Source organism: Diabrotica virgifera, chromosome 7 (genome assembly GCF_917563875.1).
Source record: "Diabrotica virgifera virgifera chromosome 7, PGI_DIABVI_V3a".
Lineage (NCBI taxonomy): Eukaryota > Metazoa > Arthropoda > Insecta > Coleoptera > Chrysomelidae > Diabrotica > Diabrotica virgifera.
The window spans coordinates 234162896-234184969 of NC_065449.1; the positions used below are offsets into that span (position 1 = coordinate 234162896).

A 22074-nucleotide genomic window follows, 5' to 3' on the forward strand; every position below is an offset into this window, starting at 1 on the left:
TTGCTTTTTTAGGTATCGTCACAAAAGTCGACAGCAGCCAATCCGTTGGTATATAGCCAGTTTGATAAACTTTATTAAAAATATGACGGAGAGATCTTTACAATCACTTTTTTGCTGAAAAAATGACATTCTGACATTCTTTTCATTATAAGTCACTTCATTTTTTGAACTAGAGATTTTACTTTTATTTCTGGAGATACATATTTTTAAATACTTTAATTTAGTTTCAATAAGTTATCCTCGAAAAATGCATAGTTTTCCGTCCTTTGACTTTGAAACTACAATATTTAGGATTTGACGAAGAAGAGCCATCATATAATAAAGTATAGCTCGATTACTATTGGTCTTAAAGAAAATAAAAAAAAACGATTTTGTTTATTTTTTCTAAAGGTACATTTTTGTTAATAAAGTTGATTTGATAAAATTAAATATTTTTGAGTTATTAGCAGAAAACTGATTAAATTGATTTTTTCGATATAAAACTAACACTTTCGATAGCGAATAAATCGAAAACTATTAATTTCATCAAAAAAATGTATAGAACGTTTTTTGCTTATAATGAATGTTTTTACCAAGTCTTGCGGTCAAAATATAATAAGAATGTCCACCCTCGAGATGGGGTGGTAACCAGCCCCATGGTAAAAGCGCCTTTCTGCATCATATAGGTTTTGATCCTTGGACCATCCACTACATATTCTCAAATTTTCGAGCAAATAGATTGATTCTGTAAAAATTGCGAGGTTATTTTAAGCTTCATTATTTGGACTACATTCCTTCTAGTACCAGTTGCTGAAAAGTATTACGTTCTCCTCGTAATATGTAACCTGCAGCCTTCTTACTGTTTATATAATCAACAAATTCTAGATCCTCAAGGCCCGCTCTTCTTAATAACCCTTATCTCTGAGGAATACGCAAAGACCAAGGAGTCAAGGACCAAAGACATCACCTTCTTTATCAGTACATCCATAACAATATTAAACAGGCAAGATACAAAACAATCATCACTGACAAACTGTTGGTCAATCAATTACAGTTTTCTTTGGTGTACCTCCCCTTATACATATTCTTTAAAAGCCATATGTACTTCTCAGAAACCCATTCCTCTCTGATTCATCTCCATAGCTTCTTATCTACGAAGTGGGTCGTATGCCTTCTAAAGATCTTTAAATACCAAATCTAGCACGATTTTATCGTTGCATTTCTTTATCAATTGTCTCAAATCAAACAAGGCATGAGTTGTGCTCCTTCCTGGCATAAAGTTAAACAGTTCTGATCATATCGATATCTTTTTCCATAGCCTTCGTTCTACAGTTGTCTACCAGGTTTTAATTTTGTGAGATTACAAGAGATTATTTTAATTTGTGTGATTAATTTAATTATTAACATTATCCCTCTATAGTTTTTATAGTTCTGAATGTCGTCTTTATCTTTATACACTGATATCATCAGAGATAACTACTGTACAATTTATTAATAATAGAGAGTCCCAAATGTTGTAGAAGGAGCCAAGAAAAAAATACGCCCAACGTACGACCAACTTACAAAATACCCCGGCCAAATTTTTGTGGATGAAGAGATTTGCAGTAATAAATAAATGATGGACTACCTTAAGGGCGTACTTTAAGCACAATTATTTAAATTCATTGCAAAAATATTCGTCTAGAATTTTATGCTAATACAGTTTTTGTGAACGTCATAATGGGAAAAGTACTAGTAAACAACTGTTAGGCTAAATAAAAAATGTTGAAGATCGCAAGTAATCACACTCAAGACATAAGATGTATCAGAATTCTGAGAGGAATCTATGTACCAAGATTAAAAACTCTAGGACCTTTCTTTTCAGAAATGGAAAGACATAAGAAAATGCATTGTAAACATAAAGACTATGTAATAAGTTTTAAAACTTATTATTTTTCTTTTCTTTTTAGGAATAGGGCTAAATGAGCGCCCCTTTTACAAAAATGAAAAGATCTAATTAAAAAAAAATAAGATCTATTCAAATTCAAAAAGGATCTTCTATATATATATATATATATATATATATATATATATATATATATATATATATATATATATATATATATATATACACCAAAAGAAACCTATATACAAATTCGCTTTATATTTTTTGATGATTTGATTTTAATACAATATTTTGATAAAGGACATCGCACACATCTTATGGAAAATATAATGTCACTCAAATTCAATAAAATTTATACGAATAGATTCGTTTGAAATTAACGGTCAAATCTTATCATTGCGCCAACTCCATATTTTCAATAATAAGAGCAGAAATTGATATAAATAAATCTGAAATCAAATGGATACGTACATAAGTTAGAGAGAGAAAAAATATTTTATAATACCCATATTGTCGGTACTCCATAAATCAGCGGATTAGTTTCACTAATCCGCTTAGGCCCAGCGGGGTTTTTAAGCTCTTTTGAATAGCACCCAGAGCAATAGTAATTGTAACTGACAGTTTTAATGACTCCAAAAATGTGATTTCGATAAACTTTAATTGCAATTTGCGCCGTAATTAATCATAACTAAGAGTTGGCGCAATGATAAGACTTGACCGTTAATTTAAAGCGAATCTATTCGTATAAATTTTATTGAATTTGAGTGACATTATATTTTCCATAAGATGTGTGCGATGTCCTTTATAATTTATTTTGTAAAATATTTTTGAAGTTATACTTGTTTGGGCGAGATGGTAGTGAAATTTAATATGCGCAAATTCATCAAAAACCTTGGTCCCCGGTGCAGACGCATTATACATCTGCTCTGATTGGGTGTTCAAGTGACATGACAATAATAATTGTTCAATATGAGGGTTATGGATAAACAAATATTGTATAGGTATATTAGTTTTAATTGTTGTGAGGACACAGACAAAAGCAAGTTTATAATTGTGGTAACTTTTTAAATAGATTTTAAAGCAACAGGTACGTACTTAATTGGAAATGTTTCAGTATTGTAATAAAAAATTACATAGGTACTTACCTATTTGGAAAATGTATGTACCTATCTCAGGGCCCCCGCAAGGCTGAGCGGCGCCCGCGTGCTGGATATATTTTTGCGCCCTTTAAATCTACCTATATCCAGTTATGAAATAAGTCTATAATTTTTCATTTTTTACTCGTAATAAAACAACAGAAATTGCAAGAACTCAAATTTTATTTTTCTTGTAACTAATTTTACTGATAATGGCAAAAAACAAATAAAACGTTAATATGTATGTTATGTACGTTAAGGGCATAGGCGTAAAATTTCGGGCCAATGTGTTTTAAATGCATTCATTCTTTTCAAATCAATAGAGAATTCAATTTATAGCAAAATATATTTTACAGACTTTTCTCAGTAAGTTAAGGTGAAAGGCGGAAAATGTCGCCTGTCAAAATTTTCAATGTGTTTTAAATGTATTCATTTTTTTTCGAATCCTAGAAAACAAATAAGTATTTTTGAAAAATTTAAACGCAGAATGAAAGGTTACATTATTACCGAGAGCCAAAAATTCCTTAGAATAAACAAAAAGTTTCTTTGGAATGAAATATTTCAAATTAAAAATCGCACTAAATTTTCTCTTTTTTTTTCACCAATGTAACTTATTAAAATAAACATTATACAAGTTTTCAGGGACTTCCGGCACTCGGTAATAATGCAATCTTTCATTCTGCGTTTAGATTTTTTAAAAATTCTTACATATTAGTTTTCTCAGGATTCGAAAAAAAAATAATGCATTTAAAACACATTAGCGCGAAATTTTGCGCCAACGCCCTTAAATCTATAGAAATCGATATCTTAAATCTAAATTGAATTAAGTGAGTGTTTTTCTAAATTTGACGGCAGCAAATTATTTTATAATATCTTTAAAATCAATTTCATTGACGAGATCTTGCTCGATTGTTAATATTACCAAACCAGATAATCTTTCCTGTACCATATTACAGCTCAAACAATTTTTAATTAACTTTAATTTTGAAAATGATATCTGACTAGAAGCAACAGACACCGGTAAAGTGAGGATGATTCTTCATGAAACAGTGATATTTGGTAAAGATGAAGTTAGATTATTTCAAATATATATTGAAGAATATCAAGTGGATCTGATGAGTTAGGTAATTAAAGTGCCCAACTATAAAGATTTTATCTCACTAAATAAATCAGTTACATCAATCTTTACTTTTGCCTCCGTCTTTACTGGATCAGTTATCTTTTGTTGGAGAGCAAGACAATGTTTTAAAATATCATGGTCACTTAATGTAAAACTATCACTGAAAAAACCAAAATCATTATCATAATAAGAAATCGTATCAAATCTACTATTTAATGAATTTAACCAATTATTCTAAAAAAAAAATAATATTTTAAACGCAGTTTTTGGATTTTGAAATGTCTCTTTTCTATGTTCATAATCTAAAAATTGTGGTTTATATTTTCGTCTCACAATATTTAACGAAGGAAAACCTTGTTCATCAGCTGCCAATTTTCCCGCTGGGGCAATTATTCCTTCAACAACATTTTCATCTCCACGAATTCCATTTTTTGGCCATTGGCATGGTACAGTTGATTTCACATTCAGATTATAGTGTAATGTATAGTGTGTGTGTTGAGTAAATGTCTTGTTATATAGTAAAATCTCTTTCATTGTCTTTACAAAGAGACGCTAATTGTATCCGAACGTCTGCACTCCCTTCACCGATCCCACAAGGATAAAAATTATTTCTATTAACTGATTTTTAGTAAAAAAAAAATTTGATACTCAGCTGGGATTCACAACTCACAACCCTTGGATCCAAAGGTCGGCTCTCTTACCATTGAGCCACACAGGGCCGGCGATAACGGGCCTGCAAGTGATGCACTGCAGGCGGGCGCCCCTATTTGTTGGGCGCCAAAATGAGCTTTTTGCTGCTGGTGTTACACAAAATACATACTAATTTTAAAGAGCTAAGGTGGCCTATGCTAGTTTTGCAGGCAGGCACCTTATACCTTACCGCCGAGAACCACAAAAGGGGGAGGCAGTAATTTTTAAAATGATCAACGAGGCTTTAAATACTTTTGATATAGTTTAATGTCAATAATTATTGTTACACGTTGTATCATTTTGCTTATAATATTAATCCGGAATAAACATGATACCAAATAATCATTATGATCTCTATAAATAAATCTAAATGATTGAATATTTAATAGTAAAGAACTTGCTTTATGTCTACTTGCTCCCATAATTTCAAAAACGGTAGTTTAGAAATAAATATAAAGGTACATATTATTTTTATATTACTATCTATGCCTTTTTATATCATGTATTATTTATCAAATTGAGTGTTTCTATTAAATTATTAAAAAATCTATTTAACCCAAAATCCAACCTTTCCACCGTCAAAATTTCTTTTTCACAATTTGAATTCCTCGTCTCAAAAAAACCCCGATGCCAAATGTTTATGAAATTATTGTAATTTCAAAAATCCACGAAAGCTTCAAAGCTGGAAATAATATTACAACCCAACAAGTTTTGACTTCTAAACAGTTTTTTACGATTTACGAATAAGTACTGCAAAATAGGTATTCCGATATTATGCTGTTTTAAAAAAATACAATAATAGTAATAAATTATTAACACCAAATATAAAATAAGATTTTAATTATTTTTTCACTAATAACACATTTTTTTTATTTTTGAAATTTCTCCAGATGTTCGTTAAAAATGTAAAATTAAAATTGTATAAAAAATGAATATCTCGTTAAAATAAATATTTCTTATTTGCCAAACCTTCGGTTTGGCGCCCTTTTGGGGCTGCGCCCGCGTGCGCCGCACGCGTTGCACGCCCGGTTACGGGGGCCCTGACCTATCTAGTAGGTAATGCTTTGATTTACATAATTTGATTACCAACATAATTTCTACCACTCTTCATTCAATATACCTATTGTTTCCTTACTCTATGTTTTGTTGTATTTTAATATTTTAATTCCCTTTGTAAACACACCAACGGAACACACACACACAAAAATCAAATTAATGTGATTAACTAATGTGAAATTTGAATTATTTTTCAGATTCCCTTTAAAATGATGGTAGAGCTGTTTTTCGGTCCAGAGGTAGGCACACTAACGAAAGCTACTGAGGACGCCTGAAATGGTAGAAACAGAGCCTGTCTAGCTGGTGTGCAACCCTCTCAATCGAAAACAAGCAAAACCATCATTTATTATTTTTATTTCCTTTACTCGGATTTGAGTACTGAAAGTTCCTCTGCTGTCCGTTTTTCGTAGACGAATGAAGGCGGAATGTGATCGTTTCCCTTTTGTTTTCTATATTCGTCGTCTGCTGTCTTATTAATTGAAAAAGTCGCAGATTAAGGATGTACCAGTAAGAACTTTCAACACGAAAAATCTCAGTTTTAAAATACTATTTACCATTTTAAGTCTTATTAAATTGGTGGATTCTGCATCTGAGATTCTTCAATTTGTTTTAATTTGATTAAATTCAGAACTGTCAAACAGTATAACGTTCAGTTAGCCTATCTTCCCACATGGCAGGTACGTGTAAGTGGTTAAGTCGGATGACGGGTGCGTGTAAGTGGATTTCAAATCTAAGCACGCGGGTTCGAATGCCAATGCAAGTTTTTTTTATTTTTTTTATACATTTTATGACTGTGAATATATTTGTTATAGAATTTTTTTTTAAATGCGTATTTAGTTAAAAATTTTGCCATCAATTATTGTTCAGAAATCATTTCTTTTTGGCATTTTCAATGTGATTGTGTGTGTTTTATTCTTTATTTTTTTAATTTTTGGTATTGTTTTAATAAAAATGTTTGGAAAGTAGTAAGTATTAAAATTAGTTTAATATTTAAATAAAATATAAATAAACTATTTAAAGTATATATATTAATTTCGCTGGAATCATATAATAGAAGTATAACTTCTTACGTGCGTACAAAGTACACACACATTTTTTTTTAATACATTAGTGACTTATCTCTTACTAGGTGCATACGTTCATATGCCAATAAGCCTTAAAAAAGAGAGAAAGTTACCTATAAATTCCGCTAAGGGTGAGTCTTTGCTTTGGTGACGACGATATGGCCATCGCAATAAGGGCAATATAGGAATACGGCGGCTTTTCTGGACGGGGCTGGGTTATCTTAATGGGAAACGGCAGCCAAAACTGAGGAAAATAAGGGTTAAAGAGTCTTTGGGCCAAGAATGGATTCTGTGTCACGCACTCGTTGTAATGGTCAATGCAGGAACACGGGTCCAGTTGGGGTAGCGGGAACATTTTGACATTGGACCAAGTTCACATTTAATCTGAAACAAAATTAAAATAAGTAACATAATGTCTATTTAATATTAAATTAAATAATAAATATACTGAATAATGCTGTCGCCAGGTGGGGTACAACGGCCCCCTTTATTTAGATGGACCCAAGTTTTTTTAAGTATTTTGACCCGTAGAACACGATTTTTTTGGAACAGTTGATCCGGGTGGGTGTTGAAACGCGGTTGAACTTTAGAAAAATCGAAAAATTGTAATTTTTGAACCCGAATAATTTTTGATTAATTAGAATTTAACTCTATTTCAGCAATCGAAGATTTCATTTTCCTGGATTATTTAATTCCTGAAATTCTAAATGCTGTTATTAAGGATTTTTTATTTTTAGTTGAAATTTGTCGTTAGTGATTTATTGTGTTATTTAAAAGTTAAAAAAATTCGTTATTTATCCAATTTGCTTAAATTATCTAAATATACACAAAAAATATTTTAAATATGTTTTATTACAGTTTTTATATATTTTGGATACGGTTTATTTCTACATTTAACCAAAATAAATACTGAGGCTATAAATCTCCAGTTCTACAAACAATTTTTTTAACTGTTAATTTTATTTTCTTTCAACATAAACAACAAATGTACCCATTGACGAATCAGTACAGCGAAAATAGTTGTAATTGTTGCGTAGATCCTTGAAAGTATAAACTTTTTAGAAATTTATTGGTAATTTGAAGCATTAAAAGCTATCTATGAAATAATACTAAACAGCGTCAAGCCATTAACAGATTGTAAAAATTTAATAACATATTTATAAGTATTTTCCCTAAGAACTGTTTTACTTGCATATGTATGTCGAAGAAAAATATTTTGCATGATGTTGAAATGAATAAAATTTGTTTTGAAGTACTACAAGCATCCATATGGGTGGCAATCAAAAGGATAATGACAAAATCGGAAGCAGGAGATCTTTTCAAAAGGATTGCAAGTTATTTGGTTTGATCATTAACAAAAATGAAAAGGGGAAATGGGTTTATACTGGTACCCGATGACTGCCTTAGAAAATAGACCAAAGGATTGGTACTATTCACTCAGTAAATAACTAGCCCATGGTTTGGCTGACACTTTTTCACCTTGCAGAGTTTTTCTTCTTCTTCTTCTTCTTCTTCTTCTTTTATATAGGCAGTACTGCCTGTTTTTCTTCAACGGTGCCTTTCATTCTGCCCCTAAGTTGTCATTCCATCTTTTCCTTGGGCGTCCTATACTTCTCCTGCCTAACGGTGACTTGTCCCTGGCTATTCTTACTATCCTTGACTCAGACATCCTGCTTATGTGCTCATTCCACTCTTCTTTTCTGTTCTTTACCCAGGTATTTTTATTGTCTACTCCACATATGCGTCTGATTTCCTCACTTCTTACCCTATCCTGTAGTCCTTTTCCAGCAATCCTTCTTAAGATCTTCATTTCGTTGGTTTCCAGATGTCTTCGTGTTTTGCTTGTATCTGGTCTTGTTTCGGCCGTGTAAGTCATAACTGGCCTAATAACTGACTTATATATTCGGGCCTTTGTTTCCAATCTTAGGTGTTTGTTTTTCCAAATTGTGTCGTTTAGGCACCCGGCCGTTCTACTGGCTTTAATTATTTGGTCTTTTACCTCTTCTTCGATATTGTTGTCGGCTGATAGATTAATTCCCAGATATTTGAAAGTCATTACTTGTTGTATAATTTGATTGTCTAAGTCCAATTTGCATCTTATTGGTTCTTTGGCAATTACTAAGCTTTTTGTTTTTTGGACTGATATTTTCATATTCATTTCTTTTGCGTTAATGTTGAACTCGTGCAATAATCTTTGTAGGTCGTCTTCGCACTCTGCTACTAACACGGTGTCATCAGCGTAACAGAGTATTTTTATCTCTCTATTGCCCATTTTGTACCCTCTTTTTTCTTCACTTGTTTTATTATTGCATCCAATATTATGTTAAACAGTAGAGGGCTTAGTGAATCTCCTTGCCGGATTCCTGTGTTTGTTTCTATGGGTTCTGTTATTATTCCATTGACTTTCATCTCTATTTTATTTCTTACATATATGTTTTCTATCAGTTTTATGATATCCAGTGGTAAATTTTTCTCATATAGAAGGTGTATCACATCTTTTAATTGGATTCTATCAAACGCTTTCTCTAGGTCTATGAAACAGAAAAAGGCTGGTTTGTTATATTCTAATGATTTCTCCGCTATTTGCCTTATCACAAAAACTGCATCGTTACATGATCTTCCACTTCTAGATCCTTGTTGTTCATCCGATATATGATATATTTATGCACGCCATTGTTTTCTCCATAAGTATTTTTGTTGTGAGTTTCAGTATAGTGCTCAGTAAATTTATCCCTCTATAGTTACTGGGGTCTGCCCTATCACCTTTCTTAAATAACGCTATCATTTGAGTGGTTCTCCATTCTTCTGGAATTCTTCCTGTATTTATTATTTTACTTATAAGGATATTCAGTTCTTTGTGAAGTCTATCTCCTCCGTACTTTAAAAGTTCATTAGCTATTCCATCTTTCCCAGGAGCTTTTCTGAGTTTAAATATCTAGGAATCACACTATCTAGCTACGGATAGCTCGAAACAGAAGTGGAAGATTAGATGAATAAAGCAAACAGAGCCGCAGGTTGCCTCAATGAAACAATATGGAGAAATAAAAATATCGGAAAAGAAATGAAAGGCAGAATTTACAAAACAGTCATCAGACCAATAATGGCACGCGCGGCAGAAACGCGACCCAACACAGAGAGGACAAAAAGATTGCTCGAAACAGCGGAGATGAAAACCCTTCGAAAAATCGATGGTAAGACACTATGGGATAGAGCTAGAAATGAGCTAGAGCAGATATAGGACGGAGATACAAGGTGGACAACATTAATAACTGCGTGAAAAACAGAAGAGTAGAATAGAACGACCACATAAGCCGAATGACAACAAATAGAGCAGTAAGGACGGCGAGAGATGGTTCTACAATAGGAAGACGATCAGTGGGAAGACCACGAAAACTGTGGAATGACAACTTTCTGGAGGCACATTAAAAAGCAAACAGAGTCATGCCTTCACAAAAAGAAGAAGAACAAGAAGAAGAAAAAGAAGAATAAGAAGAAAAAGAAGACGAAGAAGAAGAAGAAAAATATTTTCTCTGGAGCTCAGTTTAAATTAGAGAAGGAATTTTGGCTCCCAAAAAAAGAGGCTCATGAAACAATTTTCAGAACCCATCTAAGGAAACAAAATCAAGATTTTAAGATGAAAGACTGGTTGTTAAATGATCGGGGCATTTTGGGAGACTCAGGTCATAAACCCGTTATTAAGTGAAGAAGATATTCAGTCAGTATTTTTTATCGATGTTTCCTTGACGGATTACTTTTACAGGGCTTTGACCCTAATATTTTGTAAATTATATCTTGGTGGTTAGCATGTAAGCACTGATGATGACTGGTAAACCAGTCGAAAACTAGTTATGTGATTGTGATGTAGCCCTTTTTAGGGATTTTAAATATACCTTTTATAAAGGATTTTATTATTTTTTGTATTACATGATATACATCGAACTACAAGATAACTTTTTCCTTGTGGATTTTTGAAGAAGATGTTTTAGAAGAATTTTACAAAGATCTTAATGATGCTCTAAAGTAAAGCAAGAACCAAAAAGTAAACAAGAAAAATAATCCTAAATCTTGTGATGAGTACTGAATAAAGAACCTGAGAGGATGGTGTGGATGCATCTCAAAACAACTTTTAGAGCTACTGCCTCAAAAATTAAAATAGCTATGATGAGTTCCAATCAGTGGCGGCTCGTCAGAGGAGGCAAGGGAGGCTCAGCCTCTCCATAAATTTTTTACACACTCTATACTGTTTTGTTTATCATGAATCGCGAAAACAACAATTACTCTCACTATTATACAACGTGTAAATTCCATATTATCACTAATTATCCATACGTACGGAGCATTAGCATTAGAACGCATGATCGCGTCTCAGTTTTATTACATATTATTGTAGGCAGGACCCTGGGTTATCCCGAGATGCACGAACGGAGCCGAGAAGCCCAGAATTCTCCGCTGCTAATGCTCCGTGCAGCGCAGCAGGCGTTTACGGAGACCCGGTCTCCTAACAGTGGCATCTACGGCGCCATCACACGCTGCCCGGAGATATACCAAGGGAGGCAGAATAGCTTCTCAGCTCCGTTGGGTGGTTGGGTGCGTCTCGGGACAACGAATTTTAGGGTCCTGACTAAAAATAATGAAAAATCTAAAAGTGCGAATTTTGTTATGAAATTTGGTATGTGGGGTTATAATAATATTTGGAACAACTTGCTCAAATAACTTTTTCCGATATCTCTAACTCAAAGCAAAATATCGGTAATTTATCGTGTTTTTGAATTCGCAGTAGGCCGCGTTTAGAATTAAAAAAATTCAGTTGAGTATCTTAAAAAATTTGAAGCTTCATTATGTATGGACTGCAAAACTTCAAATCTGTATTTATTTTGATATGCATAGGTATCTATTTACAAATAGATGGAATTGTTAACAAATAAACGACACAAACTTTGGTATTAAACTTTTACTATTAGACTAACTATTTTTAAAATGATAATATCAAGAAATTATGAATTAGGATGATATTATGAAATGTAAATAAAAAATGGTCAAAAGATGGGGCCTTAAATTACATTTTTTGGCGCATTTTTTTGCTAGTGCAAAGGACATCGCACACATCTTATGGGAAAATATAATGTCACTCAAATTCAATAAAATTTATACGAATAGATTCGTCTTAAATTAACTCTCAATTCTTATCATTGCGCCAACTCTTAATTATGATTAATTACGGCGCAAATTGCAATTAAAGTTTATCGAAATCACATTTTTGGAGTCTATAAACGTGTCAGTTATAATCACTATTGCTCTGGGTGCTATTCAAAACAGCTTAAACCCCGCTGGGCCTAAGCGGATTAGTGAAACTATTATAATAAGATGCTTAAGAGCTCGAGAAGATTTATGAACTAACTATAATTTGGGTATTTTAAAATATTTTTTCTCTCTCTAACTTATGTACTTACCCATTTGATTTCAGATTGATTTATATCAATTTCTGCTCTTATTATTGAAAATTAAGAGTTGCCGCAATGATAAGAATTGATCGTTAAATTGAAACGAATATATTCATATAAATTTTATTGAATTTGAGTGACATTATATTTTCCATAAGATGTGTGCGATGTCCTTTGTCTAGATATTTTACAGTAAGGTATAGCCTCCCCTATTGTAAAAATCACGAGCCGCCACTGGTTCCAACCTCCGTAGCGGAGATGGCATCTGAAGAAGAAGAGGAGATAAAGGTCAGAATAGAAATAGCTTAAAAATGATTTATAAAATATAAGTCAATGTTTACAAATCAGAAATTAAGTATGGATATCTATCTGTGGGTCGTAGAATGTTACGTTTGATCGCAGCTAATATATATGAGGTAGAAGCTTGGACTCTAAAAGCTCAATCCTTAAAAAAAAATGGAGTTATTCCAAATGTGGCTAAATAGGCGTATTCTAAAAATTCCTTGGACAGCAAAAGTCCCAAACAAAGAAGTGTTACGACGAACTGGACATGGCAGAAAGCTTATAAACACAATTAAAATAAGAAAAACATCATATCTGGTCTACATCCTTCGAAATGATGAACACTCTCTGTTACACGTCATAATGCAAGGAATAGTAGAGGGGAAAAAAGGCTTAGGAATAAAGAAGAAATCTTGGCTGAATATCAAAGATTGGACTCTCCAGTGTTGAACAGATATTTCACGTTGTAAAAGATAGAGAAGCGTTTAAAGAGGTGATCGCCAACCTTTGTTAGAAAACGGCACAATAAGAAGAAGAAAAAGAAGAAGCAGATCCTATTAGGATTCTGATGACGATTCTGCTTTATTTAGTAAAATTAGTCCTGTCGCCAGGGGGGGTACAACGGCCTCGTTAATTCAGATGGACTTACTCAAGTTTTTTTTATGTATTTTGACCCGTAGAACACGAATTTTTTGGGTAACAGTTGATCCGGATGTCGATAAGATTGTTATAGACCAAGAACTTGAGGAATCAAATAACAGCGATTTTTGGCAAAACAAAACAATATTTTGTATTTTTTGGGCCATTTTAAGTAAAAAATATTTCTACAAGTTTTTTCGTAGGATGCACAGTTTTCGAGATAAACGCGGTTGAACTTTAAAAAAATCGAAAAATTGCAATTTTTGAACCCGAATAACTTTTGATTAAAAAATAAAATAGCAAGTCTGCTTACCGCATTTGAAAGTTTAAGTCAAATTATATCGGTTTTGATTATTTGCATTGGTAAAAATTTATTTTTTTATTGTTTAACAAAGCTATAAACACGTAGGGTTTCCCGTGCTTTTACATGCGTTTTAACGCATGTAACGTAGAAATAGTCTTGATTGCACTAGTACCTATTCTACCTACTCGTTCGATTTTAAATGAGAAATCATAGAAACATCACTCACGCACTAGTTGTTTGTAGCTTTGTTTAGCAATAACACAATAAATTTTTAGCAATGCAAATAATCAAAACCGACATAATTTGACTTGAACTTTCAAAGGCGCTAAGCAGAATTGCTATTTTATTTTTTAATCAAAAGTTATTCGGGTTTAAAAATTGCAGTTTTTCGATTTTTTGAAAGTTCAACCGCGTTTATCTCGAAAACTGTGCATCCTACTAAAAAACTTGTAGAAATATTTTTTGCTTAAAATGACCCAAAAAATACAAAATATTGTTTTGTTTTGCCAAAAATCGCTGTTATTTGATTCCTCAAGTTCTTGGTCTATAACAATCTTATCGACATCCGGATCAACTGTTACCCAAAAAATTCGTGTTCTACGGGTCAAAATACATAAAAAAAATTTGGGTAAGTCCATCTGAATTAACGAGGCCGTTGTACCCCCCCTGGCGACAGGACTAAATTAGTTAGTCCAGGAACCAAAGCTTTTCACCTCGCAATTTTTACAGAATGGATCGATTTGCTTGAAAGTTTGAGAATAAGTAGTGGATAGTCCAAGGATCAAAATCTATATGATGCCGAAAGGCGCTTTTACCATGGGGATGGTTGCCACCCCATCTCGGGGGTAGAAATTTTTTATTATATTTTGACCACAAAAGTTGATAAAAAATTCATTCTAAGAAAAAAATGTTCTATACATTTTTTTGATAAAATTAATAGTTTTCAATTTATTCGCTCTCGAGAGTGTTAGCTTTCTATCGAAAAAAATCAATGTTTTTTGATAGGAGGTATTCATTTACGATTCGCTCAATTTTTGCCGTAGAAAAAATTTTTTCAAACCAAGTTCTTGGGAATTAAATAACCTACAATTTCATATTTAAACATTTTTATGTATCTCTGATGCTAATCTTTTTATTCTGAAGAAAATTGAATTTTTATTCGTTAATCAATTTTAACTCCAGTTTTTTTAAACTAATCATTCTGAGCCAGTCAAACTTCTAGATTCTATTAATAATACATAAATAAAGAATAATGAATAAGGGCAATGACTAAAAATACCGCTAACTTATATTATTATACTTCCAATTGTATTTCTCCTTTTTTTTTTTTTTCAAAAAAAAAATTATTTTTTAACCGTAACTTTTTTATATTTCATCTTAAAAAGTTTGGTAAAAAATAATTTTGTAGGTTTTTACAAGATCTATAAGCTTATTAATAATAAATCTTTTTAAAATCCTCAGTCGCAAGAAGACATGACTTTGAATGGGTTGGCAAAGGTGGTTTTTGCATGTTATTACAAGATTTATTTGTCAATAGCTCACTCAATTTTTGCCGTAGAAAAAATTTTTGCAAACCGGTTTCTTCGGAATTAAATAAGCTACAATTTCATATTTAAAAATTTTTTCGTATCTCTGATGCTAATCTTTCTATTCTGAAGAAAATGCCATTTTTTTCCAAACTACAAAATTTTGTTATTAGCTTTTAACTCCATTCTTTTAAAAACTCATCATTCATAAATAAAAAAGTAATATATTCATAAATATAAAAACTCATTCAAAAGAAGACTAAATAAGGTCAATGACTAATTTTAATAATTAGTGTGGTGATTAGGAGTTTGCTTCCGATCACTTTTTCGCTGAAAAAATTTTAAATACTTTAAATTAGTTTGAACGAGTTATCCTCGAAAAATGCATAGTTTTCCCGTCTTTTAACTTTGAAACTACAATATTTAGCATTTCACGAAGAAGAGCTAACATATAATAAATAATAAAGTATAGCGTGATTATTATTGGCCATAAAGAAAATAAAAATAAACGGTTTTGTTAATTTTTTTAAAAGGTATATTTTTGTTAGGTAAAGTTGTTTGGATAAAACGAAATCTTTTGGAGTTATTAGCAGAAAACTTACTAAAAACATTGATTTTTTCTTAGATATAAAACTAACACTTTCGATAGCGAATAAATCGAAAACTATTAATTTTATCAAAAAAATGTATAAAACATTTTTTGCTTAGAATGAATGTTTTTTCCAACTTTTGCGGTCAAAATATAATAAAAAATTTCCACCCACGACATGGGGTGGCAACCACCCCCATGGTAAAAGCGCCTTTCGGCATTATATAGATTTTGATCCTTCGACTATCCACTACTTTTTCTCAAATTTTCAAGCAAGTCGATCCATTATGTAAAAATTGCGAGGTTTTGTCCTATTTTAAGCTTATTACTTGGACTTATTTTATATGATACGTTTTTATTAGACTAATTATTGCATTTTAAGTTTGTTCTTGTGTACCATATCCTTCTCTATGTTATTATATTAAAGATTAGGGTGGTTCGAAAAAAATTTTCTTTTATTTCAGATCACTATAGTGCGCAAAAGTTGCCATTGGTATAGACTTGAAAAAAAGCACTAATTATTATCAACGAAAACTTTTCGTTTATAAATTTGCAAAAGTCTGTGTGTTATTGCGTCGCCGCTCCTGCAATACTTAGAGCAGATGTATCGATGGATTCTTATGTAGTTTTGTCTTCTGAATCCAAATCTGAAAACGGCATTTCGATATCTCTAACCGTCTTCGAGATAATCGACCTCAAAATCTAAAATATGACGTCACAATCCGGTTATCTCCTACCAGGCACTAAACGTCAACTGAAATCTTTGATTAGGAAGTAGGCTACTTTTTTAATCTGAATTTGTTAAGCAAAGCAAATGTTATTATTCATATTTGAGTTTGACACTTCGTGAATGTCAAACTAAATTATAAATTATTTAGCTATTAATAACATTTTAATGACATTATGTAGTGAATTTAATTATTATATAAAATAATATTTGTAATAAATGTATAAAAATACAATTTAAGTATATTTTGAAAGCAATAATACATATTATACTATATTAATAATGAATTAGTAGAAACGATTATATTTAAATTTGGTAAATTATCTAAACTCCACTCGACCAGCGACCAGCGCACACAACTCAAAACACAAGTACGCAAATACGGTTGCGTGAAGCGTGGCGCAAAGCCGTGGAATTTACAAGACTCGCTCGGTCTGTAGATCCAAGTAAAGTTCATAATTAAAAAGTATCTTTATCATGTATGTATTATTTATTTTACAATATTGGAAAATTGTTATTTAAAATGTGGTTTGTAATAAAATAGTATGTTCTGATATATATGAAATTACATCCTTGTAATGGAAAAAAATATTTGACGAATTTTCTCAAATTATGGATACCAACATCATTTTCATTTATAACTCTTGTATTTTTAATTTGACGAAGAAAAGTTATTCTTCATAAAAATCTCTTCTTGGTCTAAGATTTATGATACAACCATCATGAATCAAATTTTATTAATTTTATACGAGGTATGTAAAAAAATATGAATTTCGAGTAAAGTATCTTTATAGTTCACAACATTTAAATTAGAATGATGTACTTGCACATTAAAACATAATTTTTAATTCTAAACACTTTTTCGTAATAGCAATTTTCTATATTATGAATTTAAATAGGTATATAAACAAAGTTTTCGTTATGATAATGCTCGCATTTTCAGCTTGTTTTTTTATTAATTTGTCTTCCGGTCGCGCAATGCCTTCGAAGTTAGCAAAAATTGTGAAAAACCTTAATTTTTCATATTTTTTTGAAGATATTCTTCTTTAGCGGCGAATCGATTGAGGGTAAAATTGTACATTAACCGCGCGCCTGCGCACACTGACAGTATGTAGTTCATTGCTAATCTTTCAAGATAGGTATGTATGTATCTGTAACCGTGCAAATAAGTCCTGAAAAGAATATATTAGTGGTTTTAGGAAATGTATTATTTATTATAATTCTTGTGTTTTTGGATTAATAAAATATTATGTAAGCATAACATTTTTACACTATATGTCGCCGTGTTGTGTAATTATATCCGAAACTTACATGTCTATTTCTAGTGCCTCGATGGAGTAGTTAGAAATGCCGTTAGCACTGCGATTGGAAGGTTGCGGGTTCAATTCCCGGGCGATTCATATATTTTTTTTATTTATGGTTGTTTTAATAAAAAAATTTTGAAAGTGGTAGATAAGAAAGTTAGTTTGATTTTTAAATAAAATACCAATATCCTTTTAAGTATATTTACTTTGTTTAAATTACCTATTATATAATAGAAGAATATCTTCTTACGTGCGTACATAGTACACACATTCTTTTTTTTTAAACAGGCCAGATGGTTTAATTGCGTTCCTATACCATGCGTTAACTACTAAAAGTATGTAAAATCAATAAATGCACTTATTATACATTTATTTCATATCTTCCGGTCGCGCAACATAATACAAAATGAGTAATTTAGTAGTATTTGCAAAATTTCAAAGTTTGACTGTTTAGTACAATTTAATCATACGACTTTTAGAGATGCTATAGTTTAATTCAATTACAATAATATATTTAAAATCCAAGCATAAGATAAATTTTGATATTTAAGTGGAGTTCGGTCGCGCAGCTTCGTCAACAGCAGACTACCGAGAGGCGAGGCGAAAGTGACGAGGGCCAGCGAAGCGCGCGCAGCCGCAAATAGAGATGTTGCGCGACCGGAAGATATGAAACAAATGTATAGTAAGTGCATTTATATTGAGTTTATATACTTTTACTAGTTAATTCATGGTATAGGAACGCAATTAAAACCATCTGGCCTGTTTAAAAAAAAATATGAAAAATTAAGGTTTTTCTCAATTTTTGGCTAAGTTCGATGGCATTGCGCGACCGGAAGACAAATTAATAAAAAAATAATAATTAGTGATTTTTTCAACTCTATATCAATGGCAACTTTTGCGCACTATAGCGATCTGAAATAAAACAAAAAGTTTTTTTCGAACCACCCTATTAAAGATATCTTAATATCAGCACCCGGCTAGTCGGATGTCGAACTTTACCCAAAGTAGATTAATAGCCTATTGTGCTGTTTACATCGATAAAGACGAAAACTAATTTGCCTACACAAACACAAAATCTCCATAGAGACTGGACAGACGGATTTCAATTACACGTAAATATAAATTATGCAACCATATGCACTAATCAAATCATTATGATTTTGAAGCTGTGTTAGCTGCACCAACTGCTAGACCAAGTTGTTAAGAGAATATACCGTGTACGTATGCAATTATTTCAGTTAATTGCTATTGATGTTGGCATAAGTTGTTCGGAAATAATCAATGTGCATACGGTATTATAATAATAATATCAACTAATATACAGGGTGTCCCAAAAGGATTGGTCATAAATTATACCACCGATTTTGGGGACAAAAATAGGTTGACTGAACCTCACTTACAAAAAATACAATACAAGAGTGCTCACAAAAAAAGTTACCCCTTTGGAGTTACAAAATGAAAATAATTTTTTTTTTCATATTATATCGAATACTCTTAGAGATTTTTCATTGAAAATCGACGTGTTGCTTTCTTATGGCAGCAGCATCTTAAATAAAAATTAAAGTGAAACTGGTGTACCCCATGAACATTTTATGGGGGTTTAATTCACTTAAACGCCCCCAAACTTTTGCGTGCGTTCCAATTTAATTATTAGTGTGGCACCATTAGTTAAACACACTGTTTTAAAACATTTTTGCCTCTTGTGACTTTTTCGATAAGCCAGTGTTTATCTAGATATTTTGAATATTTATCGAATCCACCACATATTTGTATAATATGGTTAAGTACGATTAAAGAGACCTGTTAATAATCTGAAAATGTATTTATAATTTACATTTTTAGGTATATTTTGAAAAAGAAGCCACATCTCGGTAAAAGGTGACTTATCAAAAAAAGACCAAGAGGCAAAAAAGTTTTAAACACACTGTGTTTAACTAATGTGTTTAACTAATGGTACCACAATAATAGTTTAATTGGAACGTACACAAACATTTGGGGGGTTTAAAGGAACAAAACTCCCATAAAATGTTTATGTAAATATATTAAAAAAGAAGCCGCATCTCGATAAAAACTCGTTTATCGAAAAAATACTAAGAGGCAAAAAAGTTTTACAAATGTTGTGTTTAACTAATGGTACCACAATAATGAATTAATTGGAACGTACACATAAGTTTGGTGGGTTAAAGGGATCAAAACCCCATAAAATTTTTATGGGGTGGACAAATCTCACTGTTTTAAGATGATCCTACCAAAAAATCTCTAATAGTTTGTAACTTTTTTTATGAGCACATTTGTACTAAGGTAAGTTAGGTTCAATGGAACTATTTTTGATTCCAGAATATGTGGTATAATTTATGACTAATCTTTTCAGGACACCCTGTATATAATAGTTCAAAGACTGATAAAACATGTGTACACACTTGCTGAGCGCCTTCGACTAAACGTCATAATCCGAGATATTGGTCAATTAGAAAAAAGTACCGCTACTCGAGGCACATGCGTGAGCATCTTGACAATATGAATCACATTACAATGTGCAATCATGTATGCTATTGAGTTGTTTTATCCTTAGTACAACCCCCAAACATAAATAAACAGAAAAAACGGCCACCTAAACATTACAAACACATAAAACCTGTTTTGATGGTGTGGGTGTGGGTGCATCACCCAACCATTTTGGCCTAATACTGGGGCCACACTAGCGTCTAATGCCATTAATTATCGCGTTATTTGCATTACAGAGATGGCAAACAATGCGATAATTAAAGGCATTAGACGTTAGTGTGGCCCCAGCATTAGAGAGACAACTGACTGACGCTCGTAGGCCAACATCTGACTGACAGTCATAATTGGTAACAAAGTCAACCAACTACAAGGAATGCTTTTGAATTAAGAGGTGTTTGAAAAGAATATGTTTGAAAATGAATCTAACAAAGACAAATATTCTTACTTTGAAGGAAGTACCTGTTGCTGGTGGGAAAAGAAGTGATAGAAACAGTATGAGAAATATATTTACTTAAGAGAACCAATAAACCAACAGAGAAGAGGAAACAAACGCGCGAAAGTAGAACGAAGAATTCATATAACATGAGCTGCCTTTAAAATACATAGAACAATAATATGCCCATTATTCTTGAGGAAAATATTTTCAATATTTGCATCCTTCCAGTGATGACTCACGATCTAGAGACAATTTGACAATTAGAGCAGATATTTCACGTTGCAAACACGACAAGAAAATATGAAGAATACAAGCAAATAAAACGTTGATGTTGAAAGGGAAAAGAGGAAAGAAAGAAAGACTGACGTACTTCTTCGTCGCATTGGAAATAAACGCATGTACATGTCCCTCGCACATACAAGAGAAACACTAAAAATTTAAATGTACTGTAAAAGCCATTTTCAAAATATAACTTTGACACTATTGGTCATTTAGCAACAATAATTATCAACCCTTTTTGATATATTTTTACTAAAATGCTGCATTTAATGAATAGAGAAATGTACAAACCTCTAGTTTCTGCTCTGGTATATATTTTTCTTTTTCACTAAGTAGGTACACAAACAAAACACACAACACTGATCGTATTTACAGGATTCTACTATCTTCGGGAAATCTTCATACGCTCTCATTAAAGCTGAAACTGAAAAACTGAAAGAAAAGCGACTTAAGCTAGTAGGCTGAAACAAATATTCTCCCCACCCCAAATCGAACCGCCCTGAAAACTCCCGATTGGGGCGGGCCTTCCTGAAAAGAATATCTAGGATGTAATAACTGTGACAATCTGTAAACATCTCTGGCAATAAATAAACCGAGTTTGTCATTAAATGCTGTATAAATAAGTAATGTGTCATCATTAAAGGATTATAGATGGTGCCAGTGAAGGAGAAAAAAGTCGGTATCTTGCATGAGATTAAGGGATGGAATTCTGATGATTTACTTCCTGACACTTTGTTATTGGTGTAAAATCTCTCGAGCCTGCACTAAAAGATATTACTTTAAACTAATAACTATAGATATGTTTTTAAATTTTATTTACTATTTTAAATAAGACACCAGTACCTAATATTAATAGGTACCTGGCAGTGCACTCTTAAAACTAGAAGTTAAATAAGAAGTAATGAACTTATCAAGAACAACTATGATAGAAGAACCACAAAAGAAATAAATTTGGTGCACCAAAAGAGAAAAGTACAAACAGCTTCTATTTTATTTTGTTTTCTTCTTTCTCTATTATGCCCGATTATCGTGCATTTTTAATCAAATTCTTCTTCCTATCTTGTGTACACATGACTGTTTTTCAATGTGGCCAAAGTCCCAAAGTAAGTTGT

The 22074-nt window shown here is 32.0% G+C and overlaps 1 protein-coding gene across 1 annotated transcript in view; it reads right to left on the minus strand.

Annotated features, from left to right (window-relative positions):
* Window positions 1-21410, minus strand: part of LOC114348113 (fork head domain-containing protein FD2-like) — a 43335-nt gene extending 21925 nt beyond the window's left edge. The window contains exons 1-2 of the mRNA XM_028298746.2: window positions 21254-21410; window positions 7044-7314 (exon numbers count right to left, since the gene is read on the minus strand). Coding sequence (XP_028154547.1) covers window positions 7044-7285 — 242 coding nt within the window. The 5' untranslated portion in view covers window positions 7286-7314; window positions 21254-21410. The remainder of the gene's footprint in view (window positions 1-7043; window positions 7315-21253) is intronic.
* Window positions 21411-22074: the final 664 nt, after the last annotated feature.